The sequence below is a fragment of the Toxotes jaculatrix genome, chromosome 21 (genome assembly GCF_017976425.1).
Source record: "Toxotes jaculatrix isolate fToxJac2 chromosome 21, fToxJac2.pri, whole genome shotgun sequence".
Classification (NCBI taxonomy): domain Eukaryota; kingdom Metazoa; phylum Chordata; class Actinopteri; family Toxotidae; genus Toxotes; species Toxotes jaculatrix.
Window position 1 is genome coordinate 9,881,853 of NC_054414.1, and position 18,071 is coordinate 9,899,923.

Genomic DNA, 18,071 nt, shown 5'->3' on the forward strand with positions numbered 1-18,071 from the left:
TAGCATCAGATGTGTAAGTGCAACAGTAAGTGTATACTGACAATCACAGTTGATAAGGATCAAAGGTTCCTGGGCTAACTTCAGATTTCATAGGAAATGTATGGGGTCATTTTTGACCCCGCTCATGGAAAAGTGGGGTAGTCATAGAAAAACTGCAATTTCTTGAAAAGTGTGAAAAAAAAATTTAAAATTGCAATGGCCTCATGTCACAAACATGTTTTATGAGGAATACCTGGAATATGAAAATATAAATACTTTTAATTTAAAAGATTTTGAAGAATAACAACCCTTGGGGTCATTTTTGACCCCACTTATGCATCTAAGGGTTAAATCTTGTCATAACAAGGGTATTTGTACAATATATGCAAATGAAAATAAAGACGAAATCATAGATTTAAATATAAATGTATTTTTGTAAGGCACAGAGTATATGGTTTTTGGATATTTATATTTGTCAGTGGTGACGACGTTCGTGCCCACATATCCTGGTTGAAAATGTCCGTGTTGGAGCATGGGAAGTGTAGTTTTCTACCTTCACATTCTTGAACGGACTTTACGTGTGTTTACTTGCGCTCGCGCTCAGCGGACAAGCACCCGGTGCGCATATGACGTACGTCCGCTCTCTATTTGCTCCTTGGAGATTCCCCTTCCTTCCTGGGCTGTTTGAGGTAAACCTACACGGTCGCACCAGTCTCGTTAATACATGGCGGAGTGAAAATCAACTGTACATATACATGTTTGTCACCAATGTCCGAAACATGCAGCCGCCGCGAACAGCGCGAAGCTAACGCCTGGAGGGGCTACGGTAGCTGAAGTACAACCCGGGAAGAACTTATCGTCTCGATGGCTGTGAAAAGTTAACGCACAGACGGCTGAAAAACAGGAATAATTCCCCTTCAACCGACTTGAGGTAAGAATACCAGATTTGTGAGCGGGCTTTGCCGAGAGTACAGCTGTCGGACAGCGTCGGTAAATGTCGACCAAATGAGAGAAGAAGAGTGCCTTTGTTTACAAGGACCCCGGCGTCTTCGCCTCCCGCTGTCTCAATGGGATTGTTGAGAGTTTTCATCTGGCTGCACTGTATGGCTAATGTTAGTGTTAGTGACAGGGCTCACAGGCTTACAGTTTGTCCACAAATAGATTGATTATGTGACAGTGTCCCGTATATTTAACAGTGGTTACACAGATCGGCTGTGGAGATCACTTTATGCCTACTTTATGCGCCTCAGGGCACAGGAGAGGGTAATGCAATAACAACATGGACATTTTTCTTCTGCTTGTTTGTTTAGGGAAGCTGGACAGGTCAGAGGGCAAGGTCAGGTGGATAAATCTGCATATAGAGATGCTATAGAAGAACATTGATTTCAGCTGGGTGAATGATATGTGCCCTGAGACCTGAACTCCAGCTTATCCAGCTGAAGGTTTTTGACTGTAGATTCGAAATCAAAACAAAACCCAGACAGATGTGTTTACATGAGGCTGTTTGTTTGAGAGTGAAGTTGTCCAGGGTAGTCAAATCATTTATGTTCTGCTCTGAGTGTGTCCACTGGAGAGAGAGGGGGGGAAACAAGCTTGTGACAGTCAAGACATTTTGGGTGCTGTAGAAATGACAACTTACAATGTACCGTGAAATCAGCTCACATCCTCTCTTTCCCTTCTCCCCTCTCCGTGTCCCTGGAGAATAGGAATGAAATCCAATCTCTCTCTCTCTCTCCCTCCCTCCTTTTTCTCTGTGGCACTGACTGTGTCAGCTGCTGTATCCCACGGTGCTGACTTGCATGAGGACAGGTGGCACTTGGACAGGTGCACCCTTAACAACTGGTCACAGTCCTCAGACTTCTGGCCTGGTTTTAGTTCAGTTGGTTTGTTTGCTTGTTTATACTTCATTTTATTTTTTGGTTACACATCAGTGTAGTTTTTGCTTGTCTCATAGCTACAGTTTGTGCAAGCTGCTATTAATTCATTTAAATCTATATTTATGTCCTTCTTTGTAGTTGTCAGTTTTGTCTTAGTAAATCTTCTATGATTTGATTAAATTGAAACACCCCAGTGTGACTGCACAGCCTGTATTCACTTTTGGTGAGGAGGGGAGTTTTATAACTAACACAAGTGAGCTGTTAGCATCTAGCTTTCAGTATGACATAGACATTCTTGACAGCTCCAGCAATGCACTCTGGTATTGGGGTTGGACTTGAGTCTGCAGCAGCAACTATGTTACATACGTAGGCTGTAGTGTTCTCTGGAATTGAAGTGGAAGTCAAATTGACCAAACAAACCAGTTTCAGTCTAGACGCTGTGTGTGTATGTGAGGAAAACACACCCTAATCACACCATGGTTAATAGTACCCTCAATTTTTTTTTTTTTGTCATGCAACAAATGATTCAGAGGAAAGGAAGTATGTGGTGTGAGTCTCAGGCCTGTGCCTTATTCACTGTTTTATGGATGAACACTGTGAATTCAGAGACAGAAAAAGAGATCAGGAATGAGGTCAGCAAAGCGTTTCGAAGTGGAAGAGAGAGGAGAGGGAAAGTTTGAAGGCTTATCTCAGTAATGTGCAGGGACAGTTGAGCAATGATGAGTGCTGCAGTCACCACTGTCTTATAGTTAACCCTTCACTACCTCCTCTAGCAATAATACCCTTAATGGAGCAGCCTTGTTTCAACCAACAGGAAAACACACGGAAATGTCTATTAGTTGTGTGAGTGTAAACAGTTTTATTGCTTCGTAGCTGTTTTCCCACAATGAGCATGCCTCATCCTGCCCGGCCTGTTTCTGACATCCATCTACCAGTCATTACCCTGGGACACTATTCAAATTAATGAGTGAGACCAATGCCGCTCGGACTCTATTGAGGTTTATTTAAATCTCTTGAACGCAGCCTTCCAGCTTTCCTCTGCTCGCCACGCCAGTGCGCCTGCGCTCTGCTGACACTCACAGTAATCCGCTGTTAGGAGGAGATTGCATCCCCGTCCGCTGCGCTCAGGCTATCAGCGAGGGAGAATTAAAGCCCGTGGAAGAATATATAACGGGGAAACGGGAGAATATGGACAGGGAACGGGAGCATAACACACCCAAATGGAGCCCTTAAATACAGGCTTTCTGGGATGGAGCAGTTTTACTCTCTGAGCAGTCTTAAATCCAAGGCGACAGCGGGACTGGAGCGAGGATGTCTCCTAATCTAAGACAACAAGGCTCAACATCTACAGCACAAACGCTGGAAATATGAGACGAACGCATGCAGGAATGAACCCGGCGGAAGACGGTGACATTTGCGATTGAGTGCTCCTTCCTGGATGAGACCTCCGCGGCTATTTCCACGTTCCCTAAACCTGTATGTCGCCTTCTGCACGGTACTCTCCCTGGCCTCTGTACCGCTATGTGGAAACGGACACAGACCACCTTTTTTTTAATTACTGATACTGAAGTAACGCTGTGCAATGCTGTTAATAGGCTAAATTGAAAGCCCCATATGCGCGTTTGTTATCAGTAATTAATTAGCGTACAACATTCGCTGAACCTGAAAAGCTAAACTACAGATTTATGCCCATGTGATCCCTGCGTTGGTGCCATGATAGTCAGCTAATACTAAATGTAAATTAAAGCGAAAACAAATAAATAGCTGTCCTTAGACTCCAGCCCCGGGGATATTTACCAGCTATCGATACTCATCAAGATGCATGCAAATGTAGTTTCTCCTCCTTGACAGAGAAGCTGGAACGATACTTGTTTTCCTTCAGCTGCTTCGTCTGCAGAGACTTGTCATGACAGGCTGGCTAGTCCACATAAATCTAAGCGCAAGTTGATGAACTAGACTGGGCGGCCTCGGCGGTGGGATCAGACAGAAATTAAGCTGTGTCTTTCAGACAGCGGAAACTGGGATCATCTGCCGCCCTTGTGCTGGCAGAGCACCGCAGCCCGAAACGGAACATTCCTGTCGGGTACTCTGTCGGAGAACCTGAAGCTGGGCTGTGAACATTTTCCTGAAGCTGGACAGTTGGAGTTTAAAGAGCAGCTCCTTAAAAACTCTACCCGTCAACACCTCCCCATATCCGGGTTTTCTTCAGGTTAAATTCTGGAGTTCATGTGAAGGTGTTCTGCTATTTATGTTGAAATCCAAAATTCTGCAAACACCAGAAGTGGCCTCATCTCATCTCTGGAAAACAAAACCCTTCCCAGGGGTTTCAGACATGAGGTTTTATCCGGTCGGAGAGGTGCAGACGGAGTGTTTTACTGGTTAACCTCCACAGCAGCTGTTAGTCAGACTGGATGTCTGAAAGATGAGACTTGGATGTTAACATACTTGTAGGTTTGCCAGCACCCTTACAAGCAAATGCGCTGCATTGATTTTTTTTATCAGCTGTCTTTACGGACCTAAATGTTTTTGTGATGTCCTGGATGGGCTCTTTCTGACCCTGCCCCAACCCAGCTTCTTGAACCATAAGTTTCCCACAGGTGTACTTTATGGCTGCTGAGATGCTGAAGGACAGTGGACACATTTACTTCTGTACACACCTTCTCCTGCTTTTGCCGAGCTTCTGAGCATGTGCAAAGGAAAAAGGAACCAGGCATGAGATTGCACAGACTAGGGAGATGTGTCAGAGGGAACGCAGGAGGAATTATGAGTGGCACTGTGGAAGACGTGGTGCAGAGTGCTGCTGGTTTAAAGTCTACAAGAGACAGAATTACAAGCCTTTGCTGTGAGAAAATTGTATTTTCTCCTCTCTGAGACCAACTGCTGAATTGGAATCAGCGCTCCACGCATCAAATTATTTGAATTGAGAACTTCTTCCCCCGTGCGCTGTAGGAAACCCACCCTGATCTGCAAACTTGGCCACCTGCAGGTTGCACTCATTTTTTGAATATACTTATCTTTGATTTTCTGTAGCTGTTTTTTTGTTTTTATTTGTTTTTACTCTAACGCCCTCAGAGTTCTTTTGCGGGAGATAATTATTCCTTTTTGAAACCGAAACTTGTTAATGGAAGTTTACAGCAAATAGAAACACATGATAAGGCTTGCTGGTGTGGTCCAAACAAACCCTATAGTATCTTCCCGATCAGTGTGTCTCACAAAGGAAACAAATAGACCTCTCTCTCAGAGCGCATCCAGAGACTAGTTTCCTGTCGCTGCGGTGATGGGGAGCTCAGCCTCGTCTCTCACTGCAGAGACAGAGTCGGACCATGGCTTCCGTAGCACCCCCTACCCATCGTCACCCCCGGTGGGCTGGCTCAGAAACAGCCACAGCAGCCCAGTGTGGGGTACCACCTTCATCACACGTCAGCAGCAGCACCCGCTGCCTCATCGAGAGCGCAGGTAAGACTGTCTAACCAGCCGGGTTGCCAACACATCTCTCAGTTGAGTGCACCTCAGCCAGGACTGGCCTGGCTTGGCTGGTTGTTGGGGAAGTCGCAGGAAGAATCAGCAGTGGGGTTGTGTTACACGGGAGTGCTATCATTTAAAGCCGTGAGCGTAAACTTACAAACTGGCAGTATTTTGAGGCTTCTCTGATGTTGTCTTTGGCTTCAGCATTTGGGTGATTTGAAGTTTGTGTTCATCAGTGTTGTTTATTTGAGACACTTACTACTTCGCAGACTTTTGGAAACGCTTACCGAGGATTCGGTAACCTCACAGCTATGGATCCATTCCTCTGTTTCATCGAAGCTTATCTAATCAGAGCCTACATTTTGATGTTTTTCTATGATGCACCCAAAATCTCGCTAAGCCGGATTTGTAAACCAAAATCCCAGCCTGTTGGTTCCTCCAAGCACAGCTGCACAGTACTTGCTGCAATTTTGTCAGTGCTGAGTGGATTGCCTGGACAGATAGATTGACCTGACCTCTGTGAGCCCAATGAAAAGCAGCCCAAGGGTAATTAGAAGATGAGTTTTGCTGTCATGCTTTTTATCTTTAGCTTTGATTCAATCTCATTAATTTTGAAAATGATTAAAAACCAGAGTGTATACATTCTCTTAGTGTGCATTTTGTAAGTTTGGCTGCACTGTGGTGTTTGGTGTGTGGTGCATTTTTTTTTATTCATGCAACACTCACATCTATTGCCCGCTGACAGAAAACTTGACTGTGAATAGAGGCTCCTTAGTTTGATTGTCTAAAATTGTTTGGGGTTTTCAGACCATTAAGTGTAGCAGCTGTATAATTGGGCAAGATTTATGTCTACCTGGGCAAACTATTTGTGGAAGAGATGTGCTATTCATTTATACCATGTTTGTCAGTGTTGACTGCATGAAAAAAAATCAGTTACTATATCTACAAGACTGTGCTGCAAAAATTCATTGTTCCAGTCATTGCATTCTGAATTCCTGTCAACATTGAAAAAGGCATCTCAGCAGTTTGTAAGACGCTCAGTTTGAATGTGCATTTCATCCAGCAGCTTTGACTGACTTTTTATTCTAAAAGATGATCTTCTCAATCACCCTCACACACTAAAACTTGTTTATAAGTGTTTCCAGTTTTCCTTCGGCTTTTTGGGTCATGCGTCCCGGAACAAGAACAGGCAGTTGATATCGACCACTTGTAGTATATTGGAAGTTGTTGCTGAGTCACTCAGGGCATCATGGTCCGGTTGTTAGTTATTGATTTTCAGAGGGCCCGATCACATTTCCCCACAATGGATGTCATTATTTATTCAGCATCAGTCTCCAGTTGGGCTTTCATCTTTCTTGATTCCTGCCTGCTGCTGTCAATGCTTTCCTTGCAGTTGCTCTACATTTAACAGTTAAGGCTGTCATGGTTTCCACTGCGAGTTTGAAAACATAGACAGGGGCTGGTTTCAGCTTATGCTTAAACACACTCCATGCATTAGCAATTCTTAGGTGTAGCTCATTACCATCAGGGTAGTTTTGCATCATATAGTTAACTTGTTTTTTTATTTTATTTTTATTCTTTTATTAAACAGACTCCTTGCATTCGTGCATCTCTGTAGCAACAAGCCTCTGCCCTCATCACCAATCAGACTACACCCTCAGTCAGCTGAGCACATAAACACATTCAGACATGCACAAATGAACAGTACACACCATTTCTGTCTACCGCTGCAAGGCAGAGAGGGACATACACACACACACACACACACACACTCTGATGTTTTGGAAAGACTGTGTAGCAGCACTTGGAACATGCCCTCTTATCTACCCCCACTCCCTCTCTCTCATACACACACTCACTCACAGTCTTATGCACATAGACACACTGCTGTGTGAGCCTAACAACGTTAGGCAAGCTTTGCTGAGCTGTGACAGAGCATGAAATATAGAAACAACAGAACACTATGAGCTGAGCTTAACTTCAGCCATCCTCGTACAGTTTATTCTCTGATATATCGTCCTGCAAAACCTATTTTTCCCCTTGTTTTTCTGAGCTCGGAGACCACAAGAACACTCTTGTCCTTGGGTACTTCCAATTTGTTTTCATCCAGCAGTGACCCACTGACTTTGGGAAGTGTTTGTGTGCATTGAATCAGTACTTCAACTGTGAAGGTTCACTCAAAATAATAAAAACAAACCCTCTGAAGACAAAAGATCTGCAACAGAGGTGTAGTCATTGGAGCCGCCATGTTTCGTACCTTTGGAATTTCATTCTTTTCTCCATTTTTAATTAATAGCAGCACAACACAGTTTAAATGCTGTTATTGTTTCAGGTGTTTCATTTCATCTCTGCCCCATACTGCTAGTATGTTACGTTACGCATGGCCTTGGGAGTCCTGAGCCATTAAAGTCAGTGTCAGCTCTCTCCGGAGTCAATACCAGTGTCTCTACAGTCCCCAGCATGATGGATGATGGCGTTTATTCCAGCCCCATTCCACTTGCTCTCCTCCCTTTAATTGGATTAAAATGGGTCAGCTTGGATTCGACTAGCACGGTCACTGGCCGTGTTTATGTCTGAATTATTTCAGCGCGCTATTGCTGTCGCCTGTCTGATAAAGACAGGGCCGCGTCAGGACAGTCCCCAAGCCTTCAGAATAAAGTTGGCATGCAGGCTTTGTCTCACAGTCTGGCTTTCTTTGGAAAACAGAGGATTCATGCGGCAAGAAAAAAATAGCCTATTGGCACTGCGACTGACATGGTTCCAGATTCCCCACTCTTGTTGCCATGGAAATGTGTAGCATATGTTCAGTAACCTAATTTCATTGGGTCCTAGATAAGACCACACATGGCAACCTGGCAGCCTCAAACACAGAAAGAAGCCTGTGCTGGCAAATTGCACCTCTGGAAGAATACCATATAACCTGCTAATTACTCATGTCAGTGTTTAGTGACGTCAGATAGAAGCCATCGAGCCAAAGCAGCCTCATGGCAAGTGTTATTCACTGGTTTGCCTTTGAGGGTTAAATCTGCGTCATGGTAACAACAGGTAAAGTTCTACTTCGTTCTGCCTGTCTGAGAAGTTCCCCCCTTCGGCTGAAGGCAGCGTTGTGTCAGCAGTACGCCTGCCCTCCAGATTTGGGTTCCGGCAGGAACTTGAGATTAGCACAGCGGCAGAAGCAGCACCGTGCCCCTGCCATCTCTTCCCCTTCTTCCTCCCTAATTCTGGAACTTCCTGCCAGCTTCCTGCCTCTTCTCACTTTGCTCCACGCTACTGATGTCTGCTGAAACCCAGTCAGACAGTTTCCTCTGTTTAAAGATTCAAATGTCTGAAGCTGTCTCCACCGCTGACAGTTGCACTCACCAAAAATGAGCACTGGTTGTGAAATATTCACTGAGGGCATAGCTAGAGGTCAGAAGCTACTGGTTTCTTTTCCCCTTTCTTGACCAGTATTTGCATTCTTTCTTATTCAGAAGAAATGAGTTCACATCTTGTTAGTAGGTCTTTGTTGTGAGGCCTTGATCACATGATGTGTGTGATCATCTGGGTCAGTCTTACATAAAAACCACAACAGCATAGAAACAACAGCCTTTACACCAGCACACACATCATGTATAAACAGCACCACACCCTTCTTGTAATGTTCCATTTTATAAAAGGGGAACATTTATTCAGTTGTTCAGTTTTTCTTTTTTTTTTTGCTCTTAGTGTATAGCCTCAGCAGTGCTCACTGGAGGAATGTCTCATCCAAAGGGAACTTTTGTCTAATTTGCTCCAACGTCAGTGCTATAACATTTAACAAACCTATTCTCCTTCATGCTCCGTCTCAAGAAGTCTCTCGTCTCATAAAAAAAAAGTGTCCTGCTTCAAAGTCACTTCATCAGAACTTCCCCAGTTATCGTGTTGTGTTGTCCCTTATGACTAAGGCTTCACTGACACCAGTCCCTTGTACCACGTCACCACGCCTCAGAGTGTCAAAGGAGAAACTCTTTATCTGCTGTTAAAGTTTGGGCTCTAGATACTCGTCTCAGATAATTTGTAAGTCAGTGGCTCACTTTCATAATGTTTGTTGTAACGAATGAATTGCGGAGACCTCTCAGCGCTGATTAATGAGTCATATTCATCATTCCATGGTATATTAGCTGGCAGGTAGAGAGGAGGCTCTTACAGTTAATCTGACCCTGACTCATCAGCTCATCTGAAAGACACGGAGGAATGTTTGCTAGGAGAAAATTGCTTTAAAGAGAAAAGGTTGCTCTGATCTCGCAGGCAAGAGAAATCCCATAATGAAGTGATAAACAAAACTTTTCCAGTAAAACTGCTGCAGATAGACCTGCACTCATTACTTAAAGGGGTGAAATAAATTCTCATTCGCTTTTCTCAAGTGCGGTAAAGAATGTGCGAAAGTGCTGATCTAATCCCTGTCACCGGGGTTTTCTGGGTGTGTTCAGATGCAGCAGAATGTTTCAACATTCATTATCTGCTTTTACAGCTTGTCTGATCCAAGGACGTATTGGCTTCTGATAAGTCTCATATTCAATAACAAGCTCTGCTCTATTAAACAAGAGTCACTGCTCAGTTGGCGTTATTGCTCGGGCTGCCAGCGATGTTTGCATGGAAGAAGTGAAGGACAACAAAAAGCACAAGCAGTAACGCCAGCTCTCTGGAAACCCCTGTTATGTGTGTACTTATGAAAATCAATCCCCGCATCTCTATCACTTCTAAGGTTGCAGCTATTAAACAGATCCATTATTAAACAGATCCATTGTCCAGGGCACAACTGCCATGACATTTTTCTAACAAACATTTTATAAGCTCCATGTCTACATCTCCAGTTCTTCTCCCTGTGTTCAAACAAAACTGCGCCTGTAAATATTTATCGCCAGAGTGACTCACTTTATTTGAGTGTGTTTGTGTGTGGAGGAGGGGCTACATCTGGAGTGAGTTCAACACAGTCAGGCTACCTACAGTTATCCAGCCTCACACAGCCTATTTGTACTCTCAGACGGCTGATGTCCTAAATGTCAGGAAATTCAAATGACCCAGGCGAATGTTTACATTCAAAGAGGTTAGGTCTGCAGCAAACGACAAATCAAAATGCACTATAAACAGATCAAGTGTAGCATATTTAATATGAGATTAGATGTAGCTGTTAATTCATGTGGGGGAATGAGTGTTGTGGGTATAAAAAGTTTAAATGGAAAAACCGCTGACTAAGAGAGTATAACACAAAACTGAAATCTTAAGAGGTAACAATAGAAGAAAATAGCAAAATTATTTAAGATGGTAAAAGCAGTTATAATGTAATATAGGCCTTGATACCTTATGTAAACATTAATCTACCAATGAATTTAAGTGCATTACAAAATACTGTAAAGGTAACACTGAGGCTAGCAGGGATTACTGAATGGAAAATGTGTTTTGCAGCTTTAGTGTGAAGGCAAGATAGTATGGTCCTGATTATTTGCAGTATTGATTATTCTATTGACAATTCATTAGGCTCAATTGACCCCATGAGAATGTTTTAAACCTTCAACCTGCAGACCAAGCTGAAAATTTAAATGCTCAAATTTTCTCATAATCTACAATCATCTGTTTTAATTTGGAAAAACAAGAGCATTTAATGAATTAGTTCATTTGTGCTATTTAAGATGGCTTTTTAAATATGATACAGTTATCATCTAAGGTTTGGAGTCTTCATTTTTTTAACTTGTAGACATCAGTTTTCCTATTGGTCATAATTCTCAGATTTTTTAGACAGCATATTTTCTTACAGTAATTATCGGCTGTCTGCAGGCTGTGCAAACGTCTACGCAGCAGCTGCAGTTCCCTTTCAAAGATACATGTAAAGTCTTCTGACAAGCTTGACCCAGCACTGTGTGGATCGGGTACATTATTAATTAGGAGCAACCCCCATACAGGCAAGTTCACTTCACCACATCCAGCGTCTGTTGAGCCAGTTAGCTTAGTTTAATTTATTAGGAAAGTACTTTTAATCATACAAGTACACACACCTTGTGGTTACCTCGGGGTTTAGCTTGCAGCTCATTTGTTTTGGCATGTTCTGTATGTGGCTTTCAGCAGTAGCTACACACTCCAACTGTCATGTGTACCAGCACCTAGTTACAGTTGGGATCCTGTTTTTTTTTTTTTTGTCTGCCAGATATGGTCTCATACCAGGAAGTTAACCTTGTGTTTTGCTCATTTTTACAGCACTGCTAGTCACGAGATAAACTGTCAAGGAAACCCTGCGTGGCGCTGTGCGCTGACTGACTGTCCATCTGTTATATGTCTGAAGTGCTGCCTGACTCCTTTTATGTTTTACCTTAAGTCTAATTCTGGGATTTATTCATTAGACTGCCAATTCAGTGTCTGAGTTGTTGATGTTAAGTTATAGTAAGACCTTTTTGTCCCAAGAACTTTTGATTTTCTTTCTTTATTAGCTGAATGTGATGGTTGAAGCAGTTTAGTGTTATCACCATGTTTAATCACCACGGAAAAGGATTGTCATGATAACAGCCAGTTTCCTGGTGATACTTGTTGAATGACTGAAGCAGAAACTCTCTGCCCCCAATGGCCAAGGATGGTACCACACCTTCTCCTAAGGCCCTGGGCTCAGGGCCAACCTTGGAAAGGCAGTGCTAATGACTGTCGCACAAAGGCCAAATGTCTCACAGCGAGACAGGGAGAAGCTGGCGAGACTCGGCTCACTTGATCTCCTAACAGAGTTCAGTATGTGGAGTGTATCCAAGTAGCCAGCCATAGGTGGCCTACACAGTGTCAGCAGTGCTTTTGTAGCTTTACCTTAGCCTTAGCATTCCTCACAGCCTCACTGACTCATCTTACACCCAGGACTGTCTACATTCTTTATCTCTTTACTCTGTCGGCCTCTGTAAAGGTCCCTTTTTTCTCTAACCCGAAGACTTCCTTGAAGAAATCTCAGATGAGGCAGTTCATTTAACTTTTTCCCATTACCGTGATGTTTCCGGTTTTTTCGCAAACGTTTTAGCGTTTTAGAGCTCACACTGCTTCTAATAGTCTGCTGAAGTGCTCTATGATTGTCTTACACCCAGCGAAGCATTGAAAAATTGGCCAGGGGTCATTGATGTTCTCATTTAAGTGAATTTAGACTAGGAGCAGGTACTTTATGAGCTGCATTGAGGACGTCACTGCTAAAAGGTGGTGAGCTCTCTCTCTTTCTCTCTCTCGCTTGCACTCTCTCTCTCTCTCTCTCGCTTGCTCTCTCTCTCTCTCGCTCGCCACTGTAAGCTGTTGGCTTGCTGCCCAGGTCTGCGACACTGAGGAACTGTAGGAGCTGAAGTGGGCACTTTTAGAGCAGCTCCACTGAACACAGGGCCAAGGACAAAAGGTGTGTGCGTTTATGTGTGTTTGTGCACAGTCCTGTGAATGAGTGGAGCATGTAGACGGAAAGCATCCTTTTAAGCAGGGTCCGGAGATCACAGGCAATAGTGGTTCGTCCTCTGCTGCAGGAATGCACTGCCCATACAAAGGTGTGTGTCTGTGCGTGCGTGTGTGTGCGTGTATGTGTGTACTCGTTATACAGTCACAATGCATCCTTTTAATTGAGGGTTAGGATTGTGGTTTGCTTGTTCATCATGTTTTACTTTCATTTGATGGGTGTAATGCTTACAGCAGATAATAATGAAATAATTAAGCTTGATATTAAAAATTCCTTGAGAGGCTGATCATTTTGATGAAAAGCTCTTGCAACGGCCGCTGCAAACAGAAACATAATGAATTCGCAATCCCTGTGCTCCAGCGAGAACCAAATCAATTGCTTTGACAAACTCTCCATGTGGCTGACACCGTGACTTTGCTCTCTCGCTGGAGATGAAAGAGGCCTGACAGTTATGAAAATGGCCACAGGCAAGAACCTGTCATCAAACATGAGGTGTTGACACTTGTTGTTGTTGTTGTTGTTGTTGTTGTTGTCGTCATTGCTCTTTGCAGGCCTTTGGAGAGCCAAGCATGGTGTGAACATGTGCCATTAATGCTAGCATGGGGCTGCCACTTAATTCAACCACATTTAACTAAACTGCTGAGTTGTGGTCTGAGGACACAGCACAGGTTGTTTGAGGATAGATGAAATAATTTCTGAGCTTAGTAAAGAATCATTGTAGACCAGTGGTTTTGATGGTTTTTTTTTTCTTATTTCTTACTCACCCCCTCTATGTTAATTTCTATGGTTAAGGACCCTTAACTTTTCATAGCTACCCGGAAGAAATGGCTGATATTACTGTGGGATGAAAAACAAAGAGTTAAGTACTGATCTCTCAGTGTTTATGTGTCTTCACAAGAAGGGTGTTTTCTTTGTGTCGCTCATTATTATCATTGGAGGGCTGAATTTCATCCTCACTCCGCTGGCTTTGGCCCAGGAGAATGAATGCTAATGGCCTGACATAAAGAACTGGAACTTCTGCTTATATACTTCAGCTGCCCTGGGGCTGAGGACACACACAGACTGAGGCACAAATGTTGTTAGACAATTAACCAAGCTACTATGTTGCTGTGTATGCAAATAAATATAAATACATGCCTGCATACACACCCAGCGGAAAAGACCCACAGACACAAAGAGATGCATTAGCATCTCTCCCTGCTGTCACTCTCCTCTTTACCGTGGGGAGGAGAGTTGACAAGAGTAACTGGGGGGCGAGAGGTTTCCTGTAAGAGGTTCCCCTTGGTTTTGAGCACTTGCCTGGTTTGAAAGGGTTTAATGGAGTTGAACTAAGGGCAGTAAGCTTTTCTGGACACATGGTGCTGCAGTGGAGAAGAGCAAGACCTGGGGCAGCCAACCAGCAGTCACCCTTACAAGCCTCTTCTGTACTTCCTCAGTGGCATTAAAAAAAATGTCACATGGACTGTGAGGTTGTTGAGGTTTCCATGCCCTTATATGAAAACAACAAGGGAATTATCAGAATATGTCTCTCATAGAACAATAGGCTTTTTGTCAGAGACAGTATAGATATTTTACAAACAGTCAGAAACCACTGCTTCTCCGTAAAAGCCTTTGTCAAAGCAGCCTTAAATGTTGTGTCTTGCACCAAACTATAATAAAGAGGGATAAATGTGACCAGGTCCACACACTCTGCGGTCATTCTGTGGGCATCATCTTTGCCACTTGGATCAATGTAAAAAGCATCACGGTATTCTAGCTCTTAGCACCTTGCCCTCTGCCACCCTACAGTTCCCACATTATCTTCTCTGGCGTGCTGGTGTTCACACATGAGCAGCTTGAGTGACAGTGACATTTTAATGGGCTTGTCCAGAGAGCAACCGCCCCCCCCGCACTCTGTTTCCAACTGTGCTGCTTCCTCCCCAAAACACCCTAATAAACCCACTATCAATAAGTTAGATTGACTGAGCTGCAGGCGCACAAAATGAACTGTACATACAAGTCAATTCAAAACAACAGACTCTTTTAGGTTTTTATATGTAAGAGGTGGAGATCAACTTAGGAGCCTGACTAGATGGATGAATTGCTCCGTTTGCGTCTGAATCTGAATTGTCTAAAACTGATTTGTTCTCCTCTCCTCACATTTCCCCGTCTCACTGTTTACACCGCCAAAGTCCTGTTGAAGGTGTTGATCATAGTTGTTTTGGAAGTGCCTCGAAATCCGGTGGTATGAACGATTTGTCATTAAAATATGCCAAAGTCATAAGTGCTGCCAGAATTAATAGACCCATCCATTCAAAATTCATTTGGAAATTCATTTGGGCATGAGATTGACATGACCTTAAGTTGCCCCTGTCTACCCGGCATTAACATTCACTGAATAAAAAGGGGGCGAGAGGTGCTAATGTGAAGTGGAAGAGATCCTGTGTGTTTTTTCCACTCTAATAAGTGTCAGTCAGGAGGACTCAAGGAACTCTTGCCTTAGCATTTTAAGGCAATATCAGCCTCCTCCCCTCTCCTTTCCTCTTCTCTCCTCGCCTCACCTCGCCTCACCCCACCTCTGGCTCATCCTCTCTATGCGCTGTCTTCCCGGCTCTAATCATGTGGCCGTTGTGTATGGATTCACTGCCCTCAGTGCCCCCAGGAGGGAGATTTGATTTTTCCCCTGCACTGGCTAATCTTTGCCTCTCACACTCTATTTTTCTTTTCTCATTCTGTCTGTCTCTCCTCCTCTTGCAGTCTCAGAGATGTTTTTGCTGTCCTCTTCTTCCTTAAAGATAATCACCCTTAGTTGACTGGAAGCATGTATTCAGTCTCTAGCTTCTAGCTTATTTCTCACATTTTCTGACCCCATGTTACTTCCATCTTTTGTTTTCCTCCTACTTTGCTCCACCGACACTTCATTCAAACGTTGCTCAGAATAGTACTGGCTGAAATAGCTGCAGTGATAGAGCAGCAGGATGCTTAATATGCATGTATTATTGCAAAGCAATTACAGTTATATGGCAGAATATGTTGCTGACTGATTTGACTGTTGAATGTGTTCTGACTCATTGTTTACTGTTTTCCAGCCACTCTCACTCTCCTGGCTCCATGGCAGCAGCAGTGCGAGGCAGCGAGTGGTCATGTGGACGCTGCACCTTCTTAAATGCCGGCGCAGCACCTCGCTGTTCCATTTGCGAGGCACCACGCCAGAAACCTGACCTTAACCAGATCCTGCGGCTGAGCAGCACTGAGGAGCATCGCTGGGCCTGCCCTCGCTGTACCCTCAACAACCCCCAGGGATCTGGTGCCTGCTCTGTCTGCGGCTTTGGACCATCCCCTGCCACTCACACACCCCCTACCACCACCATAGCCGCCACTGCCAACGGCCTCCCGTCTGCTCCGACCGAACCTCCAACACCCACTCTCACCCCCACAGTTCTGCTTGAGCCCCATGGACAGCATCCAGCTAAAGAGGAAGTGCTGCGGCGGTCTGAGAGCAATGGAGAGGTGGGCGGCCTGGAGGGGCAGCACTCGGGCTGGGCCTGCCCTCGCTGCACACTCCACAACACACCTGTGGCTCTGTCATGCTCAGCCTGTGGTGGGCCCAGGAAACTGTCTTTACCTAAAATCCCCCCTGAGGCACTGGTGGTGCCTGAAGTGCGCACGCCTGTGCTGGGATTTCCTGTTCACACAGCAGGGGCTGCCCCATTACTCATAGACCTAACAGATGATTCTCCACCAGCCCCTCCCTGTGATCCTCAAGAACCTCCACATGTCCCCTCACAGTCCCTTTCCTCCCCTTTTACCTCATTCTCTTCCCTCCAGAATAACCCTGTGCCTCGCAGCAGGAGAGAGGTGCCACCTCCAGGACGGCCACCAAACGCAGGCACCAACACACCCAGTCCCACTTCGCCTTCAACGGCCAGTGTGCCACCCCAGCCAGGCCCCCAGCGGCCAGCCAAGCCCAAACATGCCCAGCCCCAGGAACCTTCATACCCCAGCAAGCGCCTCAGTATCTTGGAGGAAGAAGACCCTCAACACCACCCACTGACCCCCCACCTCCCTGTTGCTTCCTCAGCTGCCCCCACCTGGAAGTGCCCTAGCTGCTCATTACCCAACCCAGGTAGCTCATCTAAGTGCGAGGCCTGCAGATCGTCGCGGGCCGGTGCTGACCTCATTGACCTTGTTGGCTGTGAGACGGTACGATTCACCCCAGCCAGCCCCTCCAGCCCAGACTTTAGCACCTGGGCCTGCTCCAAGTGCACCCTGCGCAACCCTACAGGTGTACCTAAGTGCTCAGCCTGTGGTTCTTCCAAGCTGCATGGCTTTCAGGAGCAGCAGGCGCCCCTACCCCGCTGCTGTACACACTGTGGCCTCCCGTTGGCGTCTGGCACCTCATCATGCTCCTGTACACCTTCCTCTTCTTCGTCCTCCTCGGGTCATAAAACACGGAAACAGGCCCGGGGTTTCCCTTCCTCCTCCTCTGCTATTGCTTCTTCCAATTCCTCTTCATCCTCAACCTCATCGAGCCTTCAAGAGAAGGTAGGACAGTGGAGCTGCCCAGCATGTACGCTGCTCAATGACATCAAGGCCAAGAACTGTGCAGCATGCCACACGCCACAGCAGTACCTCACCCTTCGCAAAGTGGTGAAGCCCCTGAAGAGGAGGGAGAGCATGCATGTTGAGGCCCGTCGACGAAATGATGAGGGCGAAGCCAAGGAGCTCTGGGAGAACATAGTCAGCTTCTGCAGAGAGGTAAGAATAAAATGAGTTGTAGCTGGGAAACATGAAAAAACATCACTTTCATGACTCATGGCTCAAAAGTTACAGACGTAGTGTTGCATATCATTAGTAAATTATAAGGGCATGGCACTGTCTGTGGTGACATCTGTTAAACCACTATTTCTATCACTTCATAAGATCTTGCTGCTGTTGGGGTTTTTCTATTGTGCTGAGTATGCATTATCTTTAAAGGGTGAACAGGTAAAGTCTTGTAGCAAGTTTTCATCCACAGGCAACTGACACGAGTCATTTGTTATTCTGCTACTAGTGAGTTCTTCATGTGTCACCATTATCTTTTTAATTTTGTTGAGTTTTCCTCAGCTTCTCTGAGAAGTCAAACTCTGCTTATTTCAATGTGTAATGCATCACAGGGCGCACACAGTTTTGCAGTTCCTTCATTTTAATTCCTTTTTTTGTTATGGCCCTGGCATTGTTCCCTCTCCCTCAATCTCTCTAATTTCAGAGAAATGCTAATAGGCTTTGTCGTTGCCTCCGTTTGCACTGGCTTCGTTAACTGAGTTTTAAACAACCAGCGGGTGAATCTTGGCCACCTAAATGAGCTGCAGATG

The 18,071-nt window shown here is 44.9% G+C and overlaps 1 protein-coding gene across 2 annotated transcripts in view; it reads left to right on the top strand.

Annotated features, from left to right (window-relative positions):
- The first annotated feature begins 652 nt into the window (after positions 1–652).
- Positions 653–18,071, top strand: part of capn15 (calpain 15) — a 36,873-nt gene continuing 19,454 nt past the window's right edge. The window contains exons 1-2 of one of the 2 annotated variants that reach the window (XM_041067170.1): positions 653–910; positions 15,807–17,475. In XM_041067170.1, coding sequence (XP_040923104.1) covers positions 15,829–17,475 — 1,647 coding nt within the window. In that variant the 5' untranslated portion in view covers positions 653–910; positions 15,807–15,828. Of the gene's footprint in view, positions 911–5,081; positions 5,313–15,806; positions 17,476–18,071 lie in introns of those variants that run through there. The other variant, XM_041067169.1, reaches the window with a different exon arrangement.